This window comes from Vespa crabro, chromosome 5, assembly GCF_910589235.1.
Source record: "Vespa crabro chromosome 5, iyVesCrab1.2, whole genome shotgun sequence".
NCBI lineage: Eukaryota > Metazoa > Arthropoda > Insecta > Hymenoptera > Vespidae > Vespa > Vespa crabro.
In genome coordinates, this window is record NC_060959.1 from 10,592,592 (window position 1) to 10,618,906 (window position 26,315).

General features: G+C 36.1%; 1 protein-coding gene across 1 annotated transcript in view; it reads left to right on the forward strand.

The window, feature by feature from the left end:
* LOC124424427 overlaps positions 1-26,315 on the forward strand; it is a 180,876-nt gene that overhangs the window by 141,374 nt on the left and 13,187 nt on the right. The window contains exons 4-6 of the mRNA XM_046963462.1: positions 361-496; positions 15,499-16,625; positions 16,774-18,484. Coding sequence (XP_046819418.1) covers positions 361-496; positions 15,499-16,625; positions 16,774-18,484 — 2,974 coding nt within the window. The remainder of the gene's footprint in view (positions 1-360; positions 497-15,498; positions 16,626-16,773; positions 18,485-26,315) is intronic.

A 26,315-nucleotide genomic window follows, 5' to 3' on the forward strand; every position in this document is an offset into this window, starting at 1 on the left:
ACGTCACTATTAGGTACAAACTTTAAAGTGTGTGTTTGTATATGTCCTATGTGTATGTATGTATGTGTGTGTGTGTTAGGGAGAAGTGGAACCATTGCCAAATTAGTATTGTAGAAATGGTTATGCCAATAATTAACTAATCTCTTGCCAAATAATAATAATCTTGCCAATTAATATAAATATAATATAAATATAATGTAATAAATATAAATATGAATTTTTCTTTTTTTTATTATTATTATAATATTATCATTAATCCATCGATATGAAATGTCGAAGGGAGACATTCAAAAAAAAAAAGAAAAAAGAAATAAAAAAAGAGAAAAAGAAAAAATTACAAAATTATTCTTTTCCTTTCAGGCAGAGATTGAAGTCGTGGAACAATACAGTGATCCTAGAGATAGCAAGAGTAAGGCTTATATCGAACCAGGAGCTGAGACGTCATTGCCAACGATTTATAGCAAAGTAAATCGGAACTATTGTCGACCTTATACAGGTAAATTGATTAACTTAAATAATATAAATAAATAATTTAAATAAATAAATAAATAAATAAATAAATAAATAAATAAATAAATAAATAAATAAATAAATATACGGATATATTTATTTGTATTTGAAAATGAACGAAGATAAACAGTGATGATAAGCAGTATTATTTGTTATTAATATATCTCTTAAAATTTCAGAATTTTTATGGAAAATGCTCGTCTAAATTTTTTGAGAAATTTTCTTTCCTTCTACTTTTTATCCTCAAAAATTATTCTAACTGATTAAGTTAAATACTCAACAATGCGACAGGATCTTTATCTTTATCTTTTAATTTAGAAATGATTAATAATCAATTTTTAACATTTAAATCTGAACTCGTCGTTCGTTCGTTCGTTCTATCATTTATTCGTCGTATTTGGTTATATATATATATATATATATAAAAACAAAAAAAAATTGATACTACAATACAAGATATGAGTCGAGGTAGTTTGTATTATTTATTAGGAAATGGCTCGTTAAACAAGTCTCGGAGTTAGGTTTAAGTGTGTTTGGTAGGAGAATATCTCGTCTCAGTAATTAACTTCCATAGTTATCTTGCATGGCCAGTATCATCTAGTCCTCTCTGCTTGTAGATTTCTAACCCTATTCAACAACGACGTAAAGATAGATAGATAGAGATAGATAGGTACCTAAAGAGACAGACAGAGAGAGAGAGAGAGAGAGAGAGAGAGAGAGAGATGATATGCATAGCTGGACCATAGCACAGTTCTCATTCCGTTGTGTTCCCGACACCGAAATATGCAGATTGCCAAGTAACACTGATCCCGAATAAACACCGATCCTTGAATTTGCATCCTTACCATATTCATGGGCTTTTAATTCGCGGAGTATCGTGGTGAATGTTGTATAAGAGAGATGATGATGGAGATAAGAGTACGCAAGCCGCGGTGAAAGAAGATTGTGCAAACGTAGCGAGTAAACGTTGCCTTTGCCCTCTCGTCTGATCCTGGAGATGGTTGACGATGGTTAGCTTGGCCTCAAGCCGTACAAACCTAAAGGAAGGAGAGAACCCTTTGAAATATGAACACGTTACCCTCTCATACTTTGGATTTCCTTTCGGATGACTATAACCGCGTTGCGTTTTATTCGTTTCCAACGATACGAAAGGGATTTACATACATAAAGATATACTGTTGTTGTTTCTTGTCTGTTGTGTATACATTTTTAACGATTTGTAATTTTTATACGACATTGTTTCCATAGAATATTATTCTCTCTCTCTTTCTTCTTATAAACCAAACGTGACGGAAATCATTTCTCTTTTTTTTTTTTTTTTTTTTTCTTTTCAAATCTAATCATATTGACGTTTAGATAGTTGTGCACACGCGTATACGTAGAAAATATATTATAGGAGAAGAAGGAGAGATAGAAAGGAGGAAAGAAGGCAAAAGGGGAAGGAAAGGACCGAGAAAAAGGAGAGAAAGAGAGAGAGAAAAAAAAGGAAGATAGTCGAAGGGTCATACCGATGGAATTTTCAGAGTGGTTCGGTATTTGTAAAAAAAAAAAAGAAAAAAGGAAAAAAGAAGAAAAAAAAACTGGGGACACGGAACGGTTAAGCTGAAATGTCTCGACATTCTCTATATCCGGGAGACCAATGTGTCGTTCCAGGGTCTAGGGTGGTTACCTCCTTCAATGATAATGCCCAGAAACTAACCTTCTCTAGGGTTCGATTCGTTTGAACTTTTCAACATTGAGTTCTGTCCCTGACGTTTACTTGCCTGTAAGGGCAATCTACACGTTTCCGATCTCATCCCATAATATGTCGTGTGATATTTAATTAAACTCTCCCTTTTCTGTCCGTCGTCAGCACCATCACCAACGTTAGCTACCATCGTTATCATTACAACTACTACTACTACTACTATTGCTGCTGGTACTACTACTAACAGCATCAGTAATAGCAACACCAAAAGCAACGACTCGTCCTCTCCCGTTTCGTTCTCGTAGTCTGTAAAGTTTCAAGGGGGTTTTTCAGCACTGTACCTCTTTCCTCTCTTTCTCTTTCTCTCTTTCTCTCTTTCTTCCTCTCTCTTTCTTCCTCCCTCTTTCTGATTCTCCCTCTCTTCCAGTACTTATTAACCGTTTCCAACAGGACTCTCCTGCCTACATAGGTTTTTCTTGCCTCGTTCCAGTCTTTCCTGTAGGAAGTAATTAAAAATCGAGCGATTAACGAACGATCCAATCTTTTCCATCGTTTCTTCAATCTTCCAATTCAGATTGTTCTGATATACTTTGCGGCAAAAGATCTTTTCAAAGTCATATATCTTCTTATTTTTCTTTTCTTCCTTTTTTTCTTTTTTTCAGATGACCAGGGTAATCGATATATATATATATATATATATATATATATATATATATATATATATATATATATAAATGATATATACTTCGAAGATCGATGGTATTGATGCCATAGATAAGTTCATCGAAACGATGACTGTTTTCTGTAATCATTAAGCTGAAAAAAAAAATATTTCTTTTCTGTCCATTGCACTAAAATTTCCATGGTCTCCACTGCGATCATTTCGTTTTTCTCTCTATCTACCTATCTATCTATCTATCTATCTATCTACCTCTCTCTGTAGTCCCACGATGATCATCTCTTCGAACTACCCTTCCAGAGAACTTCCCTCATTTCAATTACTGGTACCAGGTGACTTGTAGCTCGTTCCGCGTCCCCGAACAGTTAACGCGACCATGGGTTCATTGTATGCAAATGACAAGCCGTCCGTTCGTTTGTCCGTTGTCCAGCTTGTAGAAGAGGCGTTCTGTTTCACATTAAATGCTCGTTCGTAGGATCTACGATGTGCGGATCGACGAGCTGGAAGGAAGTAATTTAACAAAAAATTAAAAAAAGAAAAAGTCCTACTAACGTACCCGCAAAATTTCAATCTGGTTTGTTAACCATTACATACGTTTAATGATATATAACGAGAGATATTTTTTTTACGCTCGACAACATAATATTTGTACATTAAATATTTTATTCCCTTTTAATAATATAATGCGAAAGATATAATATTTTCTCTTTGTAAAGTTTAAATCATAGAAAATTTTATAACGCGAAAATTTTAAAGGATAATCCACGATCGAAGAAACTTTATCTTTCTTATCTGTTATATTCCTAACGCTTGAAGGCTTTCCTTTCGCGACAATTTTAGTATTCCGTAGCTGCGGGTAAGCGGGTTGGAAAGTTTGTTGGATCGCCACGAAGATGAATAGTTAACGGGACCGTTCCACCCCTTTTCCAGAGGCTCCTCTTCTACTCATTTCCCTTTCTCGAAACGAGATTCACCCTCATTCCTCTTTTCTCTCTCTTTCTCTCTCTCTCTCTCTCTTTCTTTCTATATACATATATATACACAGATACGCACACACATACATATATCATTCCTTCACCAAGCTCTTCTTCCCTATTTCTCACTTTCTCACCCAGCAAACTGGATCATTTACAAACTGTCAACGGCATGGTTCTTCGTTGCGACCAATGGCACCAAGTACCTTTCAGATCTTTACCTACCATTTCTCTCTCTCTCTCTCTCTCTCTCTCTCTCTATCTCACAGACTTTCTCTCCTTCGTTCGAAGATCTTCATTCTTCGTGCACAATTTCACAAGTTAGATTAGTGGAACGCTTATAACACAACGACGACGACGAAGATGAGACAGAGAACTAAGTGTCTCTCCTTTCATATCGAATTCCATGAATTACTTTTGGTAATAGTAGTCGAAATGTTTCCTCTTGATGATTAGGAAGAACGAAAAAAGGGTTTGGGTTAGAATAAGATAGATGAACGAACTTATGATATAAGAAATTGGAATAACCACGATGGTTTCTAATACGAATGAAATTTTTCGATGGAAAGATGGATTTATTAATTGTTTTTTATATTTTTTCTTTTGCTTATCAAAAACATAGAGAATAATTTTTTCTTCTTTTTTTTTTTTTGCTTTCTTCTTTTTTTTTTTTTTTCTTTGTTAATCGTAAATGAACGATGCTTCTTTTTTTTCTTTTTATTACGTATATATATATATATATATATTTTTTTTTTCTTTTCAATACTTCATTTATTTATTTATTTATTTTTTCCCCCCGATTAATCAAATCCCGAATTCTACTTTCTTTTATTGCTTTATATTCAAAGAGAAAATTCGAAATGAACGAATGAACGAATGAACGAATTAACCTTATCATTTCGTTCCGCGTACCATGAAATTACGTTCCCTTCGATCGATGTAAACGTTTTGACGTTCACCCATAGCGACGACCGGGTGGTGGTACCTTTCGAACGAATTCGAATGAAATTACGAGAGAACAATGAACGTAGCTACGACGATGGTCGTCCGTTTTGGTCGAGGATCGATACTTGCTTTAGAACCAACGCAACGAATCAAAACGATTCAGTCATATTATCTTCTGTTAGATTATTTCAATGAGTTGATGGACAGCAAAGGGTGGATGGGGGTTAGGGGGAGGGGTAGGTGGATTGGAGTTTAGTTAAGAATAGTATGAAAATTTAATGGCCGGTAAAAGCTCGTAAATTCTTAATTACGAAAAACGGATAATTAATATGCATTTAAAATCTAATATTATTAATATATAATCGATCTATTCGTTAAAACTTCCTTCTATTGCAATTTTATTTCATACAATTTGAGTATTTTTCTTTCGTTATGATGAAACATAGCAATGATTCTTCTTCTTCTTCTTCTTCTTCTTATTATTATTATTGTTCTTTTTCTTCTTTTCTTTTTTTTTTTTCTTTTTTTTCTTTTCTCATCTTCTTTTTCGTCTACTTTTTTTTTCCTCATACTTCGACCATTACCACAGACACGATTATTAACGATCGAACGAATTTCTCCAAAGTTTAGCTACGGTTATTTGTTTTCTCCCCATTGTCGGACGATACTAAGCGATATCAATTTGCCGAGTTAACTTTACGCAATTTATCTCACTTCGTTTATTTACTCATGAAGATCGATAAAAGATTATAGAGAGAAATATTCTGTTAACTATAGTCGAAGTTTTCTTTTCGTTTTCATGATCAAAATTCGATCATTTTTTGGATCCTCTTTTTTTTCGTTTTCTTTTTTTTTTTTGTTTGTTTGTTTTTTGTACAATTAAATCTTTACATATGCAATAACATGCCATTTTACAATTCGGTACAATTGCAAGCAGATTATTCTTAGATAAGTTTTATTTTTTGCGTGATCTAATATTGAAGAGAGAGAGAGAGAGGGGGAGAGAGAGAGAGAGAGAGGAAGGGAAGGATTCCCCTCGGAAATTCATTTTATGGGCAATTACAATTAACATTTATGTCACGATTTGCATATCGTTGCGAGATAATTTCGCGAACGCTTAAGCCTAATCTCTTCGTATCAGATGTTGCTGCCCTAGGCCACGAATTTCTCTGCGTAAGTTAGAAAGAGAGATAGAGATAACGATCGTCTCGACTGGGAAAGATCGTTTGTCCTCGAGAAAGTGCGTGTATGGTCGACGGATAAGGGTGAAGAAGAGACTGAAGAAGGAGAATAAGCAGACTTTGAGATTAGAATATCATGTCTACCGTGCTATAATATAAAATAGTTTATAGATTTTAACAAATCTTATTTTTCTTATCTAATAATATCCTAATTAAATCCTAATTAAATTCTACATTTCTTTTCCTAATACTTGTAATTATATTTTGTCTTTCTTCAAATTTCATCAAACAATTAAAAATCCCCCTTTTTCTTTTAATTTTAAATGAAACCAACGTAGGTGATTAATTGTAGGAAGAGAGAGAGAGAGAGAGAGAGAGAAAGATTAAAAAAAAAAAAAATAAAAAATAATAAAGAAGAAAAAAAGACCGAGAATCTAACATTTTTTTTTCGAGAGGATTCGGCAAACAATTATCGTACGTCACCCTCTCTCATGATGAAGAGCACTCGCGTTAGATTCGATCGAAAAATTTCCATCGTAGCCATCGTCGTTTCGATTAATCGTGCCAAATCTAAAGTAACGGGTGGCTTAACGAAGGAGGAGGATCCGCAATCGGGCCGCATTGGTTCTATCTTCGGACGCGTACCCATACTACCCTCAAATACGCAGGAAGCAGTCAACCCCTTCCCAAACGAAGCAAACGAGCATGCTTCGCGCGTGACCACCGTTGTAGATTTCAATCGGGCGATGTCTACCGATAGGGAAGCGAATAATCCGTCCATCTCTCGCTATCTCAATCCCCCCTTAAACCCCCTCAATCGAAAGGACAGTTTCGACGCCACCCCTTTTCCTCGATACACTTCTATCTCTTTCTAACTATCTATCTATCTATTTCTCTCTCTCTATCTCTCTCTCTCTCTCTCTCTCTCTCTTCTGTTTCGTCTATCCTTGTCTATCTCTTGACCCCTCACAACGAAGCAAACATTGATTTTATTTCCAGCAAAATCAATTGAACCTAACGATCCAGCGTGATGCTCCCTCCCTCCCTCCCTCTCTCTCTCTCTCTCTCTCTCTCTCTCTCTCTCTCTCGAATGGTCACTCTTAACGAGGAACAAAATTGTTCACGGGATTCCCTATTCCCTGTGAATCGTAAAGGGACTTCTGCTCATAATTACAACCACTTTATAGCAATTTCGTGGAACTTTTACTACAGGTGTTACTCTACCGTTCGATCGCCCGGGAAAAGGTACCTACTTGAGTATCAAAGTGATTTATACGTCTGGATTTAGTAATATAAAAGGGCTGTTTTGCGAAATTGTTCTTTTCTTTCTTTTCTTTTTCTTTTTTTGTTCTCTTTTTTTCTTAATCATATCCCTTACGTCATCTTCTCAATTGAAAATTATTATCGTAATTTGTTATTTAAAGAAATAACTCTTGATGGTCGATTTTAGTTTCCACTTGTCAGTACATCTCGTTGGGACATTTTGTACGCTTTCGCATTTCCACAAGTCCTCGTTATATTTTTGAGAAAGTTTTAAGAGAGAAAAATTTTCCCACTTAATCCACCACTTCCCAATCCCTTCGTCTCCCTTCCTCTCTCCCCACTCACCCTCCTCCACCCAACCCCCAATCCCTAATCCCGTGTATCTCAAGAGGTCCGAGAAAAGTGTCGATCGAATAGACTCTCCTTTTTATTATCAGGCGCGAAAGGTTGAAGTAAATCCTTTTCAAATCTTTGACTTAGATTAAAGAAATATTAATTCTGTTTCTATAACGCGTATCTGTTTTATTCTATTTTTTTTTTTCTTTTTCTTTTTTTTCTCTAATGAAATTTCATTGGAAAATTAGTAGCGTTATTGTCAATCGTCACGTTCAAAAACGTCACGTATTACATTTCATATATCATCGATAACACGTTGTCCGAAGATATGTAAATTTATGTGTAATGCATGTTACATTACACAAGAGAATGGTAAAAAAGAAAGAGAAAGAAAAAAAAAAAAACGAAGATTTTCGCTCGCTCACAGATGCTATACTTTTCAAGAATATATTCACAATCGATTAGAGATAATAAATAATTTTTTTCTCATGAATCATCATTCTAATTGATTCAATAGATTTTAATATCGTTTTTATTATATCGATGAAACTACAACTGTTTTACGATATAGATTGCAATCTCGAATGAAAGAGGAAAAAAGTTAGAAGGGTTTGATCGTGAAAGTTTGTTCGCGATTTCCACGATGACGACAATGACAATGACAATGATGAAGACGACGACGACGACGACGACGACGACCTTTAGTCGTCGTGAGTTAGGACGGTTGGAATAAAATTACTGGAGTAAGTAATTTGAGGACAGAGCAAGTAATTGCCACTCCAAACGCTCAAAGGCGTGTCCCTCTGCGCCTTTTAAAATCAGCACTCCGGCTTCGGCCGGAAGCAGCCTCCCTTTCCTCCCCTTTGGATCGCACGCACGTTCCTTTCCCACTTTCTCTACGTAGATCAAAGGATCTTCCCTCTCTGGATCGTGCCCTTCTCACTTTCTCTCTCTCTCTCTCTCTCTTTCTCTCTCTTTCTCTCTCTTTCTCTTTTGCGTCTTGCATTCGCTTTTCATGCATAAACAATAACGCTTATGACGATAAAAATTCTTTTATCTTAAATACCATGAAAGCGTCATCGATTTTATGACTTTTATTAAAATTTTTTTTTTATGCAAGAAGAATTCACCTCAGACAAACGTATTATGTTCTAAAGCTGTGTTAAATAAAAATAAAAAGTTTTATTTTCTTTTTCTTTTTTCTTTTTTCTTCTTTTTTTCTTTATTTATTTATCACAGGTACAGAAATACTCGATTCCATTTGTAGCATTTTGATCCTGCGGAATAATCTTGAAAATATTAATAAAAAGAAAAAAAAAAAAAATTAAAAAAGAGGGAAAAAAGTCGAAATATATGCTTCGATGGAAAGAAAAAAAGAAAGAGAGAGAGAGAGAGAGAGAGAGAGAGAGAGGGAGAGAGAGAGAGAGAGGGAGAGAGAGAGAGAGGGGCAGAAAGAGCAAAGGCACGTAATTGCCACTTAAAGCGTTCAAAGACGTGAACCCCAGGCGCCTTTCCTTTAATTTTCTATGTCGCGAGAAGGCCGCGAGAAAAGTGAGGAGTCCATTCTAGCACCGGTAACGTTGCCTTTTTTCCGTCTCTCTCTTTCTCTATCTTTCTCAGATTTCTTCGGGATTCGTTTCTCGTATTTCAACACGAGAGAGTAATCAAAGAAGGGAAAGGACCAGTTTGCTTGAAGATTTGACTGGGCCTTGTAATCAGTGGACCACTTAGAATCATCTTTCGAAACCAACAACAACAACAACTACCACCACCACCATCACCATCACCAACACCAACACCACTATCACTTGTTTCGCGAAAAAGACAGTTTTTATAGATTTCGCTTCGTTTTAAAAGATTTTTCAAAGGTGACTTGGTTGGTCGGTTTGAAGATAGATGGGAAAAGAAGGGCCGGGTTAAAGGGGTGGGGATAAGGGTGAGATGGGTTGGGCGAGGGTAAAGAATGAAAAGGCAAAGATGAGAGGAGACGAATTTTCTTTGAAAGTATATCTCACTCCCTCAGTGCTTCTTGTCCTTTCTCTTATCTTTCCTTAATGTCACTAACGTCTTTCTTTCACTGCTCACCGTGACCCTGATGATGACTTTCGGCTCGTTAGTAGCTTCTTCTTCTTCAGGAGCTTTCGCTTCTAAAGACAAGACAAGACAAGACAAGAAAATAAATCTCTGTGTAAACCATTAAGATAAATTGTATAAATGTATTTTAATAGATCATTGATCTTTGTGAGATCGTTCGAATTAAATACGATTTATTAAATGTATTCGATCGAATTATTATATTACGATCATTATTTTATAAACGTTTGCATAGAATAATGGAAAAAAAATATTGAAAAAGTATCGAATTAATATGCAAATGTATAAATAAATTATTTACATTTATTATCGATATTAATTAAAAATTGATCAACATATGAAAGAAACATATCCTTGAAAACTTTATGAGATTTATTATAATAATCATAGACGATAAAGGCGATCATTCGACGAACCCCTCGTCGAATGATAACGTGTTACGTTTGGCACGTTTTGTTAAGGCAAAGATCCCTAAAGGATCGTAACCATGGATTCTGATATAGCATCGTTGCCAATAACTGAGATTGCCTTTCATTTTGTTGTACGCTTAGACTCCTCCTAGTAATCTTTTGGCTAAGTCTTCGTATTCTTATTCTTCATCTTTTTCTTCTTCTTCGTCGTCGTCGTCTTTTTATACCTCTTCTTCTTGTTCTTCTTCAAACATGAAAGAAGAAAAAAGATACGGCTCGTGATTTCGTTCGGGTCCTGAAAATGGCCATCTGTGTTGTTATATATATATATATATATATATATATTTCTTATAGGGGTTCTTTTTCGAAAGATTCTTTCTCCCCCTTTTACCTTTTGCTTTTTCTTTTTTTTTTCTTTTCCTTTTTCTTTTTTGCCACCATAGCACGATACAAGAATCGACCCCAAAACGATGTACCCTCCTACTTCTCCAAACGCGTCCCGTATCCGTGCGCTTGTCTTGGTTTCTTCTGTCATATTCGTCGGCTATGTTATGAGGACAATATCTAATAAAAAGAAGAAAAAAAAAAAAAAAGAAAAAAAAAAATAGCAAAGTGAAGTAGCCGATAGCCAAGTACAACCCCAAAATCATCTCGAACCTTTTTTTTCTCTCGTTATCTTCTTTATATATATAAAGACTTTCCATGGGTTATTTCTATAGTCGTTGTCTTTCTGTAATATATTAAATCGATTGAGAAACGAAATCTAAGAAACGCGGTGTCACCATTTCGTTCCTTCGACCATCGAAGATGGCAAAAATATTTTTATTTTACATTTTCCTCTTTATAGATAATACGATAAAGAGAGATTTGGCTGTGTCGTTACGCGGAGGATAAAAAGAATGTTCAATTTCGGATTAAATTTTTCAATCTGATATTATTTGTGTAATATTGAAATGTGCTCTCAATCGAACTTAGATATTACTTACTTCATAGCTACGTTTTTCTGATTACTTATCCTTTCTATCTCTCTTCATTTTTCTTCATCTATTTTTCTTTCTTTTTATAAATTACAACACTTGGCAAGAGATTTCTCGCTTGGCACGATCCGCTTGGAAGGGGAGAGAATAATGTTGTTTAATCTGGCATCGATAATAATACTACGTAATAATAATACTACGTAATAATAATACTCTCAGACTGTTCTCGTTGAAATTAAAAGACCGAGCTAGTAATTACAACTGCATCTCCCTCTCTCTTTCTCTCTCTCTCTCTCTCTCTCTCTCTCTTTTTCTTTCTTTTTTTTTTACCACTTTTTAAAAGCACTGACCTTGAGAAACTTCATCAAGTACAATTGCAAGTTGAAACTTAACGAAGTTAATTTTAGAAATGTTATTTCTGAATCGAAAAATCTTAACAATTTAAAAATAATTGGAAGAATAAATTTTATTATTTGTATAGAAATTCGTGAGATATTAATTGGGCAATTGCGTTGATTAATCTCTCGTACAGATTCACGAGTATGAATTCGTGCTGAATCTAAGTAGCTGTCACTTGGAAAATCATCCCTCTATGGATTCGTTCGCAGAACTATCCGATAAGCAGTAGGGTTATTCTCTCTCTCTTTCTCTCTCTCTCTCTCTCTCTCTCTCTTTCTCTTTCTCTTTCTCTTTCTCTCTTTCTCTCTTTCTCTACACGCATATACACTCATACACAGACATCACAGCTGCATCGAGCTTGCATCGTTTCGTGTTGTCCGTAGTGATTGCTGGACGGCGGAGGGTTGTCGCTCAGGCTCCCTAATAGATTCATTAGGGATGCCATCCCTCTTCCCTCGAGTTGCATCCAACATCCTGAACCAGTATCGTACTATCCTTCTCTCTGTTAGTCGTTATCTTCGTTGCACGATGCATTCTATCGCTATCTCGATCTATCTATCGCTCCCCCTCCCTCTCTCTCTCTCTCTCTCTCTCTCTCTCTCTCATTTAATAGAACGTTTCTATCCTTATTCCGTGAAATATCCAACGACCCAGTGGAGTTCTCGTAAATCTGATTATTGATCGGTAATCAATATCCTTGCAATTTGGCGGTACGCCAGGACGCAGTATGTGGTCTATGAACCAGCATGCATGTATGTGTGAATGTGCACCATGTGTCATCGATTTTGTTTAAGTATACACCGTTTTCTTATTTCTTTTTTTTTTCTTTTTTTTTTTTTATTTCTTTATTTATCTTTTTCTTTCTTCAATTTTTCTAAACAGACCGATCGATAAAGCTCTCTTGGTCGATTTTATCGAATCTATCATTTTGTAATCACAGATAATATATTTATGATTACAGGGTGATGTATATAGGACGATTCGATCAGTCTGTTTTTGTTTTCACTCGAATACGTTCGTGTTATGATTCTCTTTCCCTATTCTTATTGTCTTTCTCTCTGTCTCTCTCTCTCTCTCTCTCTCTCTCTCTCTCTTTCTGGCGTATAGGTCGGAACGACAACAACTCTTCGAGCAGGTCAAGCGTACTTGCGTGTTTGGCAGTCTTCTTTTATCGTTCGTGCTGTGTTAACCAGAAAGCTACGTGAGAAAAGAGAAGAATAGAATCTACTCTTTTATTCTATATTTATATGTATTTTAAGTCACTCGTAAATGTTTTCGTAACTACACGAGATATATATATATATATATATATATATATATATATATATATATTTGAATATAATTTACAATTAAATTATTTCAATGATCGTTTCGTTTTATTGAAAGAATTGGATTACTTAATGAAAAATTTATTTCCTAAAACAATATTTATATTTCTATTTTCAATGGTAGAATAATCATTTTCTTACGATTTCGCATTCGTTCGTACGAAAGCAAAAGGGAACAGTTGTTGATGCATATTCATGATTTCTCGGATTCTCATTTACTTTTGATTTTTCATTCGTTTACGATCATTTAACCTCTTCGATAGAAGATTCCGTTTGATATTGAAGTTCAATCTTCTCTGAAAAAACAGATATTACCTATCGTCTTGAGAATATTGGACTTTGAAACCTTAGGTCAAATCGATTTCATTGAGAAAGGTTAAAGAATTTCTTTTTTTTCTTTTTTCTTTTCTTTCCCCTTTCTTTTTGCATATTTCTCATATTCCATAATTCTCGTTATAAAGTGTATCCATGTCGAATAAACGTGAAACTCTATTGAATGAAAATCAATTTATGTATGTATATATATATCTATATACTTAGAAACTTTTGAAATATTAAATGATGTATCGAAAAGAAGTTGAAAGTGAGCGTAGAGAAAATTGAAGGGGAAACGCCCAGAGATATTTTATAAATATATCAAAAAATTCTGCCTTGCTGTCAGTTTTGTTTGCCAAGTTTCTACGTCTCGAGGAAAAAGAGAAAAAAAAAAGAGAGAGAAAAAGAAAAAGAAAAAACAAACTGAATGGATAAGACAAAGGCCCATCACCAACATCACTAGCACAACTATCATTACCACTACCAATACCATCCTCATAATATAGATCATATCCTTCTTTATCATTTGCGATGAGGAACTCTGTAAGTTCGTGAGAATAAATGAGAAAAAGGAACGTTAAAGAGGTGGAAGAAACTTGGACGAGTATCAAAAAAGAGAGAGAGAGAGAGAGAGAAGGAGAGAGGGAAAGAGAATGAAAATGTGATTAAAACGACGTTGATGTTCGTTATTCGTTAAAAGAGAAACGAGTCTCGTGTAATAAATTCGCGAGTTTATTCATTCAACATAGATATTAATTTCTCATTCCGCATTTCGTGATTTCATTGTAGTCCTATAGTTTAAGAACGTGTCGGTGTTAGAACTCATGGGATCGTTAAAGCATCCAAATAAATACCTACGATTCTTCTCTGTTTATTCGGACGATTTATAAATAACAACAACAACAAAAGGAACAATGAGAACAATGTATATAAAATTTTACGTATTAAATCCTGATATCCGTTTGGTACGTAATAATTCGAGACTCTTATCTCCGTATAAACAGAGGAATAATAGAAACGAATGATAATGTTAAAAGAGATAATCAATGTGTTTGTTTTTTTTCTTATTTCTTTTTTTTTTTTTTGATGAGTACATCAGATAAGATTTTTCTTTTTTTTTTTTGATAATTATTTAACGAGCATTATATGAGAAATCTTTAAAGGAAGAGTTTTATCCGTCGTTATTTATTGGTTAAATATTATCAGTAAATTTGTTGGGTTTATAATACCAGAACACTCGATAAGATAATAATTTTGATCCCCTTTATTTCAATGGGATAAAGTTTTCCATTGTATATATATCTATATATATATATATATATACACATAGACACACATGCATATACACTATATATATATATATATATATATATATATATATATATATATATATATATCTGCAATGGCGTATTCTGTCAGAGGCAGGTTATGGTTTATAGCGTCACCACGACTACTCTCTCCAGACTCCTCGCAAGAAGGATTCTAACGGGTATCCCTCCGTTCAAGCATAATGCGCCCATTATCTCCACTCCTTTCACCTATCACTACTGGCTTGGTATATAGTATGCCAAAGGTATAATGTGTACCGGGTGTCCATGCAATTTTGCGGCTCCTCCTAAAGCGATCTATTTCTCACCGTCTGTTGAGAGGGTGTTTCGTTCTACGTGTGTACATGTATTCGCGTGGATGTTGGTGACGTGATCGCAAACTGAGTGTCATTGGAATTAAGTTATGGCAAAGAAAGGAAGGAAAATAGCCGACGGAGCGTTGAGTACGATACACGTAGAAAAAAAAAAAAGAGAAAAAAAAAAATAAAAAGAAAGAAAGAATGAACGAACGAACGAATGAACGAACGAACGAACGAACGAATGAACGAGGGAGAAAGTGGAAGAGGCCAGAAACCATTACCCGTAATATCCCATCGTAGAAGGAAGTGATTTTTAAGGAGAAGAGGACCCATCGTTTCACGGCAATTTCGCTTTTCCTAAGTGTCCTCTCACTCTTTCTCTCTTTCTCTCTTGCTGGCTATCACGAGTCACGATGAAACGATTATGAAAATCTCGTGTACCATTTTACCTTGCTCGCCTGCTACTACGAGAGCTTTTCTTCTGTTTTTTTTTCCTTTTCCTCTTTTTTTCTACCCTCGTTATATATACGCACCCTTCTATTTAAATTTCGAACTTCCCTCTTCCTCCCCTCTCTCCCCTGTTTTTTGTCCCATCACGATGGACGATAGCCATTTTCTTGTTATCGAGCAGAAGTCCTCTTCTCGAGGCAAACGCTCAATTATGAACGTCTCGTTGCTCGAATTATCGAGATCATTTGATTGCAAGCTTTTTTTTCTGTCAGCTTTCATCTTTCCTTTTTATTTCTCTCTTTTCTTTTCTTTTTTTCTTTCAGATCCATCGGCTTCTGGATCGTCTTGCGAGGATGAGATCGCCGAGGAACGTTTCACTGGTGCTAGAAAACGTAAGAACAGTTTGCACGCGTCGAGCTCATTACGAGCTGCTTCAGTAGAAAGCGACAGGCCACTATCTACCGATGGTGTACTCGTTGATTGCGTTGCGTTAGTACATCTCGCTGATCAATCCTCTACGGATTCCAATCAACCTGCTCGTCATCCGTCGCCGTATTATTACGGTGATCTCTTCAAAGTACCGGAACAGCCGATAAGATCACAACCGAGTAAATATAGAAAGAGTGTGAGCCTCGACGTGCCTGAGGAACGTTCGAGAACACCCGGTATACCGAAGAGAAATTCTCTGGCAGGTGATGGGGGTCCCTATTCACCTCATCAACAACAGCATCAATATCAGCAGCAACAGCAACAGCAACAGCAACAGCATTATCAACAGCAACAGGGGGGACTACAGCAAAAAGGACAACAGCAACAGCACCCCCAACAGCAACAGCAACAGAATTATCAGAATCAAGATCTAGTGAGCCCCACATCGGGGAGCGAGCATGCTGTCCCAGATAGAAACAGCGAGATCCTCTCATCGTGCATCATCACGGAGTGGGTTCACACACTCATGCCTCCGCCTAGGCTGCTGAGCCATGATCTTCCGAGTACCGTTTGTACGTGCGTCGCATCAGCCGAGGAAGAAGAGGATGAGCTAGATCGACGACAGCCGCAGACTACGCGGCAACAACAGCAAACGCAACAGCAGCAGCAGCAGCAACAGCAGCAGCAACTTCTTCATCATCATCATCACCACTATCACCATCATCATCATCATCAGACAGCACCGCGGAAATTACGACGTGCCAGAAGAATAGATCCACAGCCGATTCTGGTGGAGGACGAGGACGACGTGGAGGGGGAGGACGAGGAAGAGGAGGAGGAGGAGGAGGAGGAGGAGGAGGAGGAGGAGGTGGTGGTGGTGGCTGGTTTGGAGGAAGACGAGGAAGAGATGGCGAGGCAACGTCATCTCTATGAGACAGCCTTCGATTGCAAGGTCAATCGTTCTGACGACGACCTAGACGATCTCGATCGAGTTACCAATCATCCGGTACTGCATTCCCAAGTAAGTTATACACGATTTAATATATATATATATACATATACATATACATATATATATATCACTTTATTCGATAGCAGCGAATGATCACAATTTTTTCCCTCTTTTTTCTATTTTTTTTTTTTTTTTTTTTTTTTATTTAATAAACCAGATAAGAAGCAGTAGCGCTTTAGCTGTGAGTCGAACGAGTTCATCGACCGACACGTCGAAGCAGCAACAACAACAACAGCAACAACAACAACAGCTGCAACAACAACAGCAACAGCAGCAACAACAACAGCAACAACAAATTCCTTACGCTGGTCAACCGCATTCGAGCAAAGACCATCGACGCAAAGTCGTACTTCTCCGCCCAAAACCAATTCCGAGCCGTCTTCAGCAACAACAGCAACAACAACAACAGCAGCAGCATCAGCAACAACAACAACAACAATCAGACAATATTTCGACTCTGTCCCAGGATATCGAATCCCTCCAGATAAACTCGAGCGATGAAAAAACTGGTTCGCCGAGACTTCCTGCGAGAGGTTACACACCCTCGCCGCCATCAACGGCACCCTTACCCGCGAAATTTCATGGGAATCGCGATCACCTATTGCTGAATATACGCAGCGCACCAAATTTGCCATCCCAACCGGATCATCCACGTTTGAAGGACATGAGACTACCCGTGAAGTCTACATTACGTGCCAAGGATTCTCCTCAAAGTAGCGAGGGCAGCATTTTAGAGATCAAAAGCCGACCTAAGAACTTCGTTCAGGAAAACGTCGAGTCATCTCAAGGCCGCCGTTTCGACAAGGAACTTATTCTCGAGTTCAAGAGCAGGCCAAGAGACGAGAGACAACGTCCAAGAAGTTTGATACGCGAGAGCAAACCCATCATGGAGTTCAAGGGTAGGCCTCACGAAGCTGAGAGTGACCTTGCACGTCCAAGAAGGGAGGCTGGCCTTTTGGAATTCAAATTACGTAACAGCAGGCGCAGAGCTGGATATTCCAGTACCGAAAGTATGGCAACTAGTAGTAGCGGCGGTAGTATGGAGTCTTTGAGAAGTAGCACCAGCGAAGGTAATCGATCTACGAGCAGCTCGGAAAGTCGTCACAGTACCAGTTTAAGTTCTCATAGCTCCGACAGCGGTGGTACAAATTGTTATCATCATCATCATCATCATCAACAGCCATCTTTAACGGGCTTCCTGACGCATCATGCCAATAAACTTCATATACTTTCGCCTATTTCTGACAAGTCCTCGCAGGAACCAGCCTCTGAGACATCGGACAACAATCGTAATAATAATTCTCAAAAGGCATCGCCCGAGGAAAACATTACCACTGAAAATAACGTTATGCTTACCAACAATACCAACACTAATACGAATACAAATACCAATGCAGCCAACACAAATACAAATTCCGTCACGTCTCCCATGGACACGTCCTTTAAAAAGAGACGAACTCCTCAAAACAAGAATCTGATTAATTTAGCTCTCCAATCGTCGTCTTCCGGAGATGCAGAAATACAAGGCTCCGACAGTGGTATTTCTATCGAGTCCCGAGCCGGTATCAAGTGCAAGCCCTTTGGTTTTCACCTGGTAAAACCCCAATTGGATAACATCAATATAGTCGATAATGAGCCGGAATTATCCGATTTGCCGTTTGACATGCCAAAACTTCGTAGAAGAAGATTGCTCATGCAACAGGATGCAACAACATCTGGTAGCGCGACAAGTGTCGATTTGAGAGATTTGCCCTTTGACATGCCAAAACTTAGAAGGAGACTTAGGTGCACTCAAAGCACCGAATCTAGTGCATCACAAGCTTCTTCGAGTTTATCGGTACGCGACGTCGAACCATCTGCTCTATTTGGTGAGTCATCTTTTTATTATATAGAAGTTATATATGTAAGGCGATATTTTTAATGCCAAAGAATTTAGGTTTAGACTAAACTCGGATTAATCTCCTTTAAGGAAAGACAAAAAAAAGAGAAAGAGAGAGAGAGAGAGAGAGAGAGAGAGAGAAAAGAACAGAAAAAATAATGAGACGAGTCATCATAATCTCCTTTTGTAAAGCAAGTGGCTATGATGAAGTTTTATCAGAGGTCTTCTTTTTAAACGATTAGCTTAACGTCAAGGCGAAGCCGCAAGACACTTCGGTAACGGGCTCGTCTCTCGTTAATCAAGTGTCTAACCATTAAAGTGATAAAAACGTCGTACTTTTGGGTAGCTCGAGGTGAGTTAAGTACTCACCAGAACCGAGAGGGATACCGTAATTTGATGCTGATCGTTATGAACCTTCCAGACAGGGACTAACATCGTTAAGCCTCACTTAAAACCTTCAGTACCTTTACAGAACGACCAAATATTTAATGTTACCAACACACCATTTGGTTTGCAAGCTTGCGCGGGGTAAAGCTCTTACATATTATCGCCTTAAAAAATTTTAATTACCTATTCCGCTGGAACGGCTAAATGAATAGGGTGGTTCTCTCTCTCTCTCTCTCTCTCTCTCTCTCTCTCTCTCTTTTTCTCTTTCTTGAGTCGCAGTGTGTGTGAAAAAAGAGAAGAAAAAGAAAAGAAAAGAATTTTATTTTTCCTCAAAAATCACGACATTTCTTAAAGAAAAGAAAAATATTTCGAAATTGACGATTTAAATTCGTGATAAAATGTTTAATATAATAAAAAAAAAAAAAAAAAAAAAAAAAGGAAGTTTTATCATAGAAGAATAAGAGCATTAAATATGCAGTTTAGCAAGAAGCGTTAGGTTGCATTAGTCAAACGATTAAGTCTCAACTGTGGTCCAGTGTGTGGTGTACCTCACACCTTCTTCTTCCCTCTCACCCTCAACCTCACTATCGCTCTCACCCTTTTACCCCGTTTTACCTCGGGGCCCGGCGTCGCCATCCTCGGAATCGAACGATAGTTTGAACGCCTCTTGTCTACCCTTCTGTACTTACCCTATTCTATCGTTCACCCCACCAAATTGGGAAAGCTCTAATGCAAGCTCGCGCGCATAGCCATCGCCCACAGGCTAAACTGGCATTCTAGAGAAAGAGATGGAGATGTCTGTATATGTGTGTGTAATATATATATATATATATATATATATATATATATATATATATATATAGAGAGAGAGAGAGAGAGAGAGAGAGAGAGAGAGATAGTTGGATAGACAGAAAGGGAGAGTCGATCGAGGGGATGGTAAATACCGCAGTATCCGAGTCTATACTATATCGAGTATGGTGTTTTACGTACATACGTATGAGTGATAGAGACGGGGAGAGTCAAATGTTATGAAAGAATGAGAAAGAGAAAGAGAGAGAGAGAGAGATGTAGTAGTATATTTTTATAGTACTTCCTAAAGTGTCGATAAAAACACGAATGCTTCATAAATCTGTTTTCTGCTAACTTAAGATGGCCTTTCCGTTCTCTCTCTTTCTCTCTCTCTTTCTCCTCTCTCCTCTCTCCCTCTCTGTCGATGTATTAATACTTGTCTTTTTTTTTCTTTACCAATATATCCTGATGTTTTTATGATACGATTAGTGTGCAAAAATGTTTGGATTATTTCATTAGATTATTCTTCGTAGGATTCCTTTTGATTTTTCATTTCCTCGATAAAATTTAATATCCTCGTTTAATTCAATCGTATTTCCTGTTTCGTCTGTAATGAATAACGAAAATGTATTTCGGTTGGTACAACTCTGGTATTGTTGCGAACTCGAAACTCTTCGATATCGGCCACCTACGGTCGAGTGAGTTCCGTTTCTCGGCTTTTGCTAACAAGATAGATGCACACACAGAGAGAAAGGGACGAGAAGTGAAGTAGAACGAGACAGAGATAGTGAGAGGGTTGAGAATAGATAAAACGAGAGAGGTTCCCGTTTGTTCGTAGCCACGCGGCGATAAATGATAAAACTCTCGGGACTTTCGATAACCACGGGATGCGAATTCTCTAACAAACGGCGGGCAACAAAAAAATAAAAGAAGAAAAAAAAATGGGCGAATAATAATCAATATCGAATTATTGGTGAATGAATTCAAAGGTTGATGATGTATTTCTTTTTTTTTTTTTTTTTTTGTTTAAATAGAAAGTCGTTTAAAAAAAGAAATTAATCTTTATTTTTTATCAGATAGATAAAATAAGAGTATAGACAAAAAAGCGCACAAGTACACACTTTGTGTTTCAATAGTTCGATTTTTTTTTCTTACTTTCTTTTTTTTTTTCTTTTTTTATTTATAAAATAGAAAATACATGTAAAGCATGTGTACGACGTTTTATTTGAATTCATAAAGAAAAAAAAAAGAAAAAAAAAAAATTGAATCTTAACTTACATTGATCGGTATTAATCATCGAGAGAAATGTTAAAAAAAGAAAAAGGAAAAAAAAGCGAGTCGATAAGAATTCCTAACACGCCACATATTAACTTTGACGAATGAAGAAACAGAAAGAAGAATCGTTTCGTGATTTTCCTCTTTCTCGTTCGCGTTAGTTGAGCTTAAGGAACAGTCAGCTGCGTTCGTATCGAAGGACGGGATATATTTCTTCCCGTCTGATGGATGTTGCCCGATTTGGATCCGTAAATTACTTTTTGAAGAGGGCGCGAGTCGAGAAGAGAAAAACTGAAGACGAGGAAAAAAAGCTCGTCGTCGTCGTTCCGGCTTTCAACGTAGCTGTTAGCACGTGATCGAGAACAGATTTCGGAAAGGATCATATACGATCTTCCATCTTTGTCCCTCATTTCGATAATACATTCTCGTATATTTTTTATAAGATATCATATAAAAAATTTTTATTTATCCCCCAACAAATTACAACGATAAAGTTGAAGTGTCTTGAACGTGTTTACTTATTTATCTATATATTTATTGAACGAATATTTTTACAAAACACTCGATCAATATTTATAATAAAATATTAATGAATCTAGACGAATGCGTCACAAATTCATAATAACATTTAATATAACGAATAAATAATTCGTATATACTTATCGATCGTTTTACAAAATGTTTATCGTTGATTATTAAAAATGTTGAATCAATATAAATAAATGTAAATAATTGAATCTCTAATCGTAATGATAATATTAATTTTTTGTATTTTTCCTTCAAGATTAGATTCAATATTCGTAAGCTTAATGAATAATCCATTGTTATTTTTTCTTTTTTCCTTTCGAAATAAAATTCTTACAGTTCCTTCGTTTCAATTCTCAGTACACGATATATTCGTACAAGTCGATAATAAAGGAGTAACATTAGTAAATTTAAAATTAATAAAGATATAACGAGATCCTTTATGATATATAATATAATCCATTGTAAAGGTATATAATATGACGTAGTAATGAAAGTTGAACGAAGTTTCGTATCGAAGTAACAATTTTCGTTTGTTAAGAAAATTATCGACAAAGTACAAACTCATCGAATATATAAAACAAAACAAAAAAAAAAAAAAAAAGAAAGAAATAGAAAAAAAGAGAGATTACTGAAAAAAAAAAATATTATTATTTTCTTAGCAAAATTTTTTTGAGAAACAATTCGACCCTTGTCGTATTTTCTTCATTTTTTCCCCCCTCTCTTTTTCTTTTATACTCTTTTATCTTCTTTCTTTAAGAGTCAAAGTGTTGTCGATTATTGTTCTCCCTCTTTCTCTTTTTTCTTCTTCTTCTTCTTTTCTTTTTTCTTTTTCTTTTTCTTTTTTTTTTTGTTCACGTAAAAAAACCAGAGAAGCTGCTAAAGTTATCTCGACGACGATGAGTTTGATAGATCGATTCGTTTCTTACGTTAGCCCGAACGTTGTTGTCTCCAACATTGTTGTTAAAGGCAAAGCTGCTTTATTAGTTTGCTAATGGCGAGGAAGGGATCGTCGATCATCGTAATCCCATCTTGACCGATCCAAAGATTTAGAAGCGATGACGGAGCACCTTGCTAGAGAACCGATTTGTTCCTCCTTTTCTTTCTCTCTGTCTCTGTCCCTCCCTCTCTCCTTCTCCTTCTTTCCCTCTCTTTCTCTTCGATAAACTTTCGCTTACTCATCGGCGGATTTTCTACGAGAAAGAAAAAAATAGATCTGTTGGAGAATTAAGAACATTCGTTCTCATCCATAAATCTTATCGTCTTATCATATTTCTAATTAATATAAAGAGAGAGAGAGAGAGAGAAAGTGTTTAACCAACGACGTTTAATAAATTATTATTTATCTTAATATTTAGATCGTATTAAAGATATAAATTATAAGAAACAAACAATCTTCAAATTTTAATAGATTATTAGTATTATAGTATTTAATTCGTATTAACGTTTAAGAGAAAGAAAATCTTAAGATTTGTTGAGTGTAGACGAAAAATAATTCTACGATTCGAATTAAATGATATTGATTGGTGGTTATGATGGTGATGTGCTTGTTTGTTTGTTTGTTTTGCTGTTGTGGTCCAGCTCGACCAAGAACACCTATTCTCTCTCTCTCTCTCTCTCTCTTTCTCTTTTTCTTTCCTCTCTCCTTTTTACCTTCTCTATCCTTCTTTTTTTCCTTCCCTTTCTCCTTTTCCTTTCCCTTCTCTTCTCATCCTTCTTTTTATATTTTCAACCATGCTCTATGACGGACGGCCAGCCCGGAAGGAGGTCGGTTCTTGCATTGTGCTTTCAGACAAAAGCACCCAGCTTGCTTGCTTGCTTGCGCGTCTACAATTCTCTACGATAGATGAGAGAGAGAGAGAGAGAGAGAGAGAGAGAGAGAGAGAGAAAGAAAGAGAGAAAGAAAGAGAAAAAGATAGAGACTGAGCTTAAAGCTCTCGCCACACCGTCTACCTTCTGAGCTCTCTATTTTTACTCTACATGTAGACACGTAAACCATATTGTTACATGTGTGTTTGTACGTGTCCGTGTACATACATACGTACATATAATATGTACACATACTTGTGAACAATATTGTACATTGTACATTGGCAATATCGGAAATATTATATTACGCTCTATTTACTTCAACTTCGAATTATTTTCATTTTGACGACTCCGACAGTCCGTTCATTTTGAGTGACAAAAATATTCTCTTTTTTATTCGGTCAAGGATGATATCTTTCTTCTTTTTCTTCTTCTTCTTCTTTTTCTCTCCCTCTTTCTCTCTTGTTTCTTTTCTTGTTACTTTTCCTTCCCTTAGGAAGTATTCGCTACGAACCAGACGGTATAGTTCTTTTTCTCGAAAGTAGATGAACCGCGTCTTTCGTTAGAAAGAAGAATAGTGACTCGGAAGAACGTAACAAAGTGTTGAAAGAAAGAAGCTTCTTTGAAAGAAAGAAACAGAGAGAAAAAGAGAGACCAAATGAACCACCTTCACGCCACGTTGAACGTTATTGACCTAGACGAACGATAAGAAAGAGAAAGAGATAAATGAATAAAGAAATTATAAAGACCATTATTACGAAATGATGATCTTTATTAACTACGATATGATCTTCATTTAAATCTAAATTTAAATTTGAAGGATATTAAAAAAAAAAAAAAAAAAAGGGGGGGGGGGAAGAAAAAAAATTGAAATAAAAAATAGAAATTTTATTCCAAATCCAATTTATATAACGTTATCTTCGTTAAATCGATGATTACAAAAAATCGATATTTATAAATGTATGTATGTACAATTGAGATACATACGTTTCGGATTAATCGTAAATAAATCGATAAATTTTGTAAGCGTGAAAATTGATATTCCCACGAATCACGAAGTCGGTCCTGGGAGGATTTAACGACCGTGAAGAGAGAAGTATTCCTTCCTTAACGTTTCCTCCCTATCGTAAGGGCGATCGTTAACGGGGTGGAAGTGAGAGAGGTGAGAGAGAGAGAGAGAGAGAGAAAGAGAGAAATGGCTCTAGCAAAAACGAAGACATCGTCCTTACTTGCTAGTGTCTCTCGTCTCCCCGCCCCCCACCCATCTAGTATAGTTCGCTCGGTTGAAGCCAGTCGGAAAAAGATTTGCGAAGTTTCGTGAAATCCCGCCGAAGGATCATTCGTTTTGTCTCTCCTCGCCCTTGGAATTTTTATTGTTCCAACCGGTTGTGTCCTCTCTATACCGCCTTCTTTTTTATTTTAGTTTTTTTCTCTTTTTTTTTTCCTTTTTTGTCCTTTCCCTCCCCCCCCCCCCCCCTTTAAATTAACAACCTCGACTAGCTCTTTTTGTTTCTTATTCCTTTGTGTTTTTTATTTTTCTTCTTTTTTATCTATTCCTTTTCGGGTTTTTTTTTTTTTTCTTTTTTTGAAAACGATTCGTTCAGATCTTCATGCATGAAATACTGGTAAAGTTGTAATGTGATGCATATAAATAATAATTTTTAAAGGACAACAGTCCATTCATATTTAAGGTTCTCCTCGAAGGAAGTAAAATTTCCCGCCGTTAGTAACCATCTCACGTTTTTATTTTTATTATGATTTGTTTAGATTTTTTGATAGGGATGAGAGCAGTAATGTAGTAATGTAATATAGATAAATAGTGATGTAGCTTTTTTTTTTCTTTTTCTTTTATTTTTCTTTTTTAGAGGATCAGGATAACGTGCCATTCATTTTTCAGGAACCTCGAAGAAAGTAAAATTTCATGTTGGGTAGCGTTTCACGTTATTATTTTATTTTCTTTAGTTTAGGAATGTCGACTTCTTGGACTGGCCTTTTTTTTGCTCCATTTTTAATGATTCGTTTTGATCTCCATGCGTGAAATAATAGTTAAGAAAGATTGTGATTCATTTTTTTCGCTTTTTTTTTCTTTCTTTCTTTCTTTCTTTCTTTCTTTTTTTTTTTTTGTTAGAGTATCGAAATAACGTCCGACTCATTTTTCAAGGATCGTCGAAGAAAAGTAAAATTTCATGTTAATTATCGCGAGATCGGATTTAATCTTAATCGATAAAACAACGTCGTCCGTTTTCTCTGTATAACGAATCCGTGGATGGAAATTAAATTATGGAATGTGCGTTGCTATTACCGCAAAATTTTAATTAACGCGCGTCGCGTTCACGTAGGAGAAGATGTTTGAAAAAGGAAGAGGAATAAGGAGAAGAAAGGATGGAAGGAAAAGGATCGCGAGCGAGGTCGTTTGCGTCGTTAAAAAAATTATAAGGTCGATGAAAAAAAAAAAAAAAAAAAAAGAAAAAAGAGAGAGAGAAAGAAAAATGTTTGCAAATGACGCTTTAAAAAAAAAGAAGGAAAAAAACTATTTTAATAGTATACCGATGTTAAAAAGTTCGGCAACATTTTTCGTTCTCCATGAAATCGAAATCTTTGGCTTCGTTTATTTCTTTTTTTTTTTTTTTGCCCGTTCCTCTCCTCGCTCTCTCCACTCCTCTTTTGTTTTCATTTTTCTTTTCGTCGCTCATATTTTTGATTTTTATTAACAACGTCGTAAATTTGCAAATGCTCAACAAAGCGATTTGTTTAATAATTCCGACCTTTTTGCTCGGACGACGTCATTGCACGACGTGGAACATACCTAAGTTGAACGAAATAAAATGTATAAAAGCCAAGTAAGCGAATAATATCATGCGCTTTTTCCCACCCCAAGCACACCCCTCTCACTCTCTCTCTCTCTCTCTCTCTCTCTCTCTCTCTCCCTCTTCCTCTCCCTCCCCCTTTTCATATGAGGAAAATATCGACGCGTAAACGCAAGCAGTAAATACATATATACTAACATACATACACAAATATATACGTACGTACAT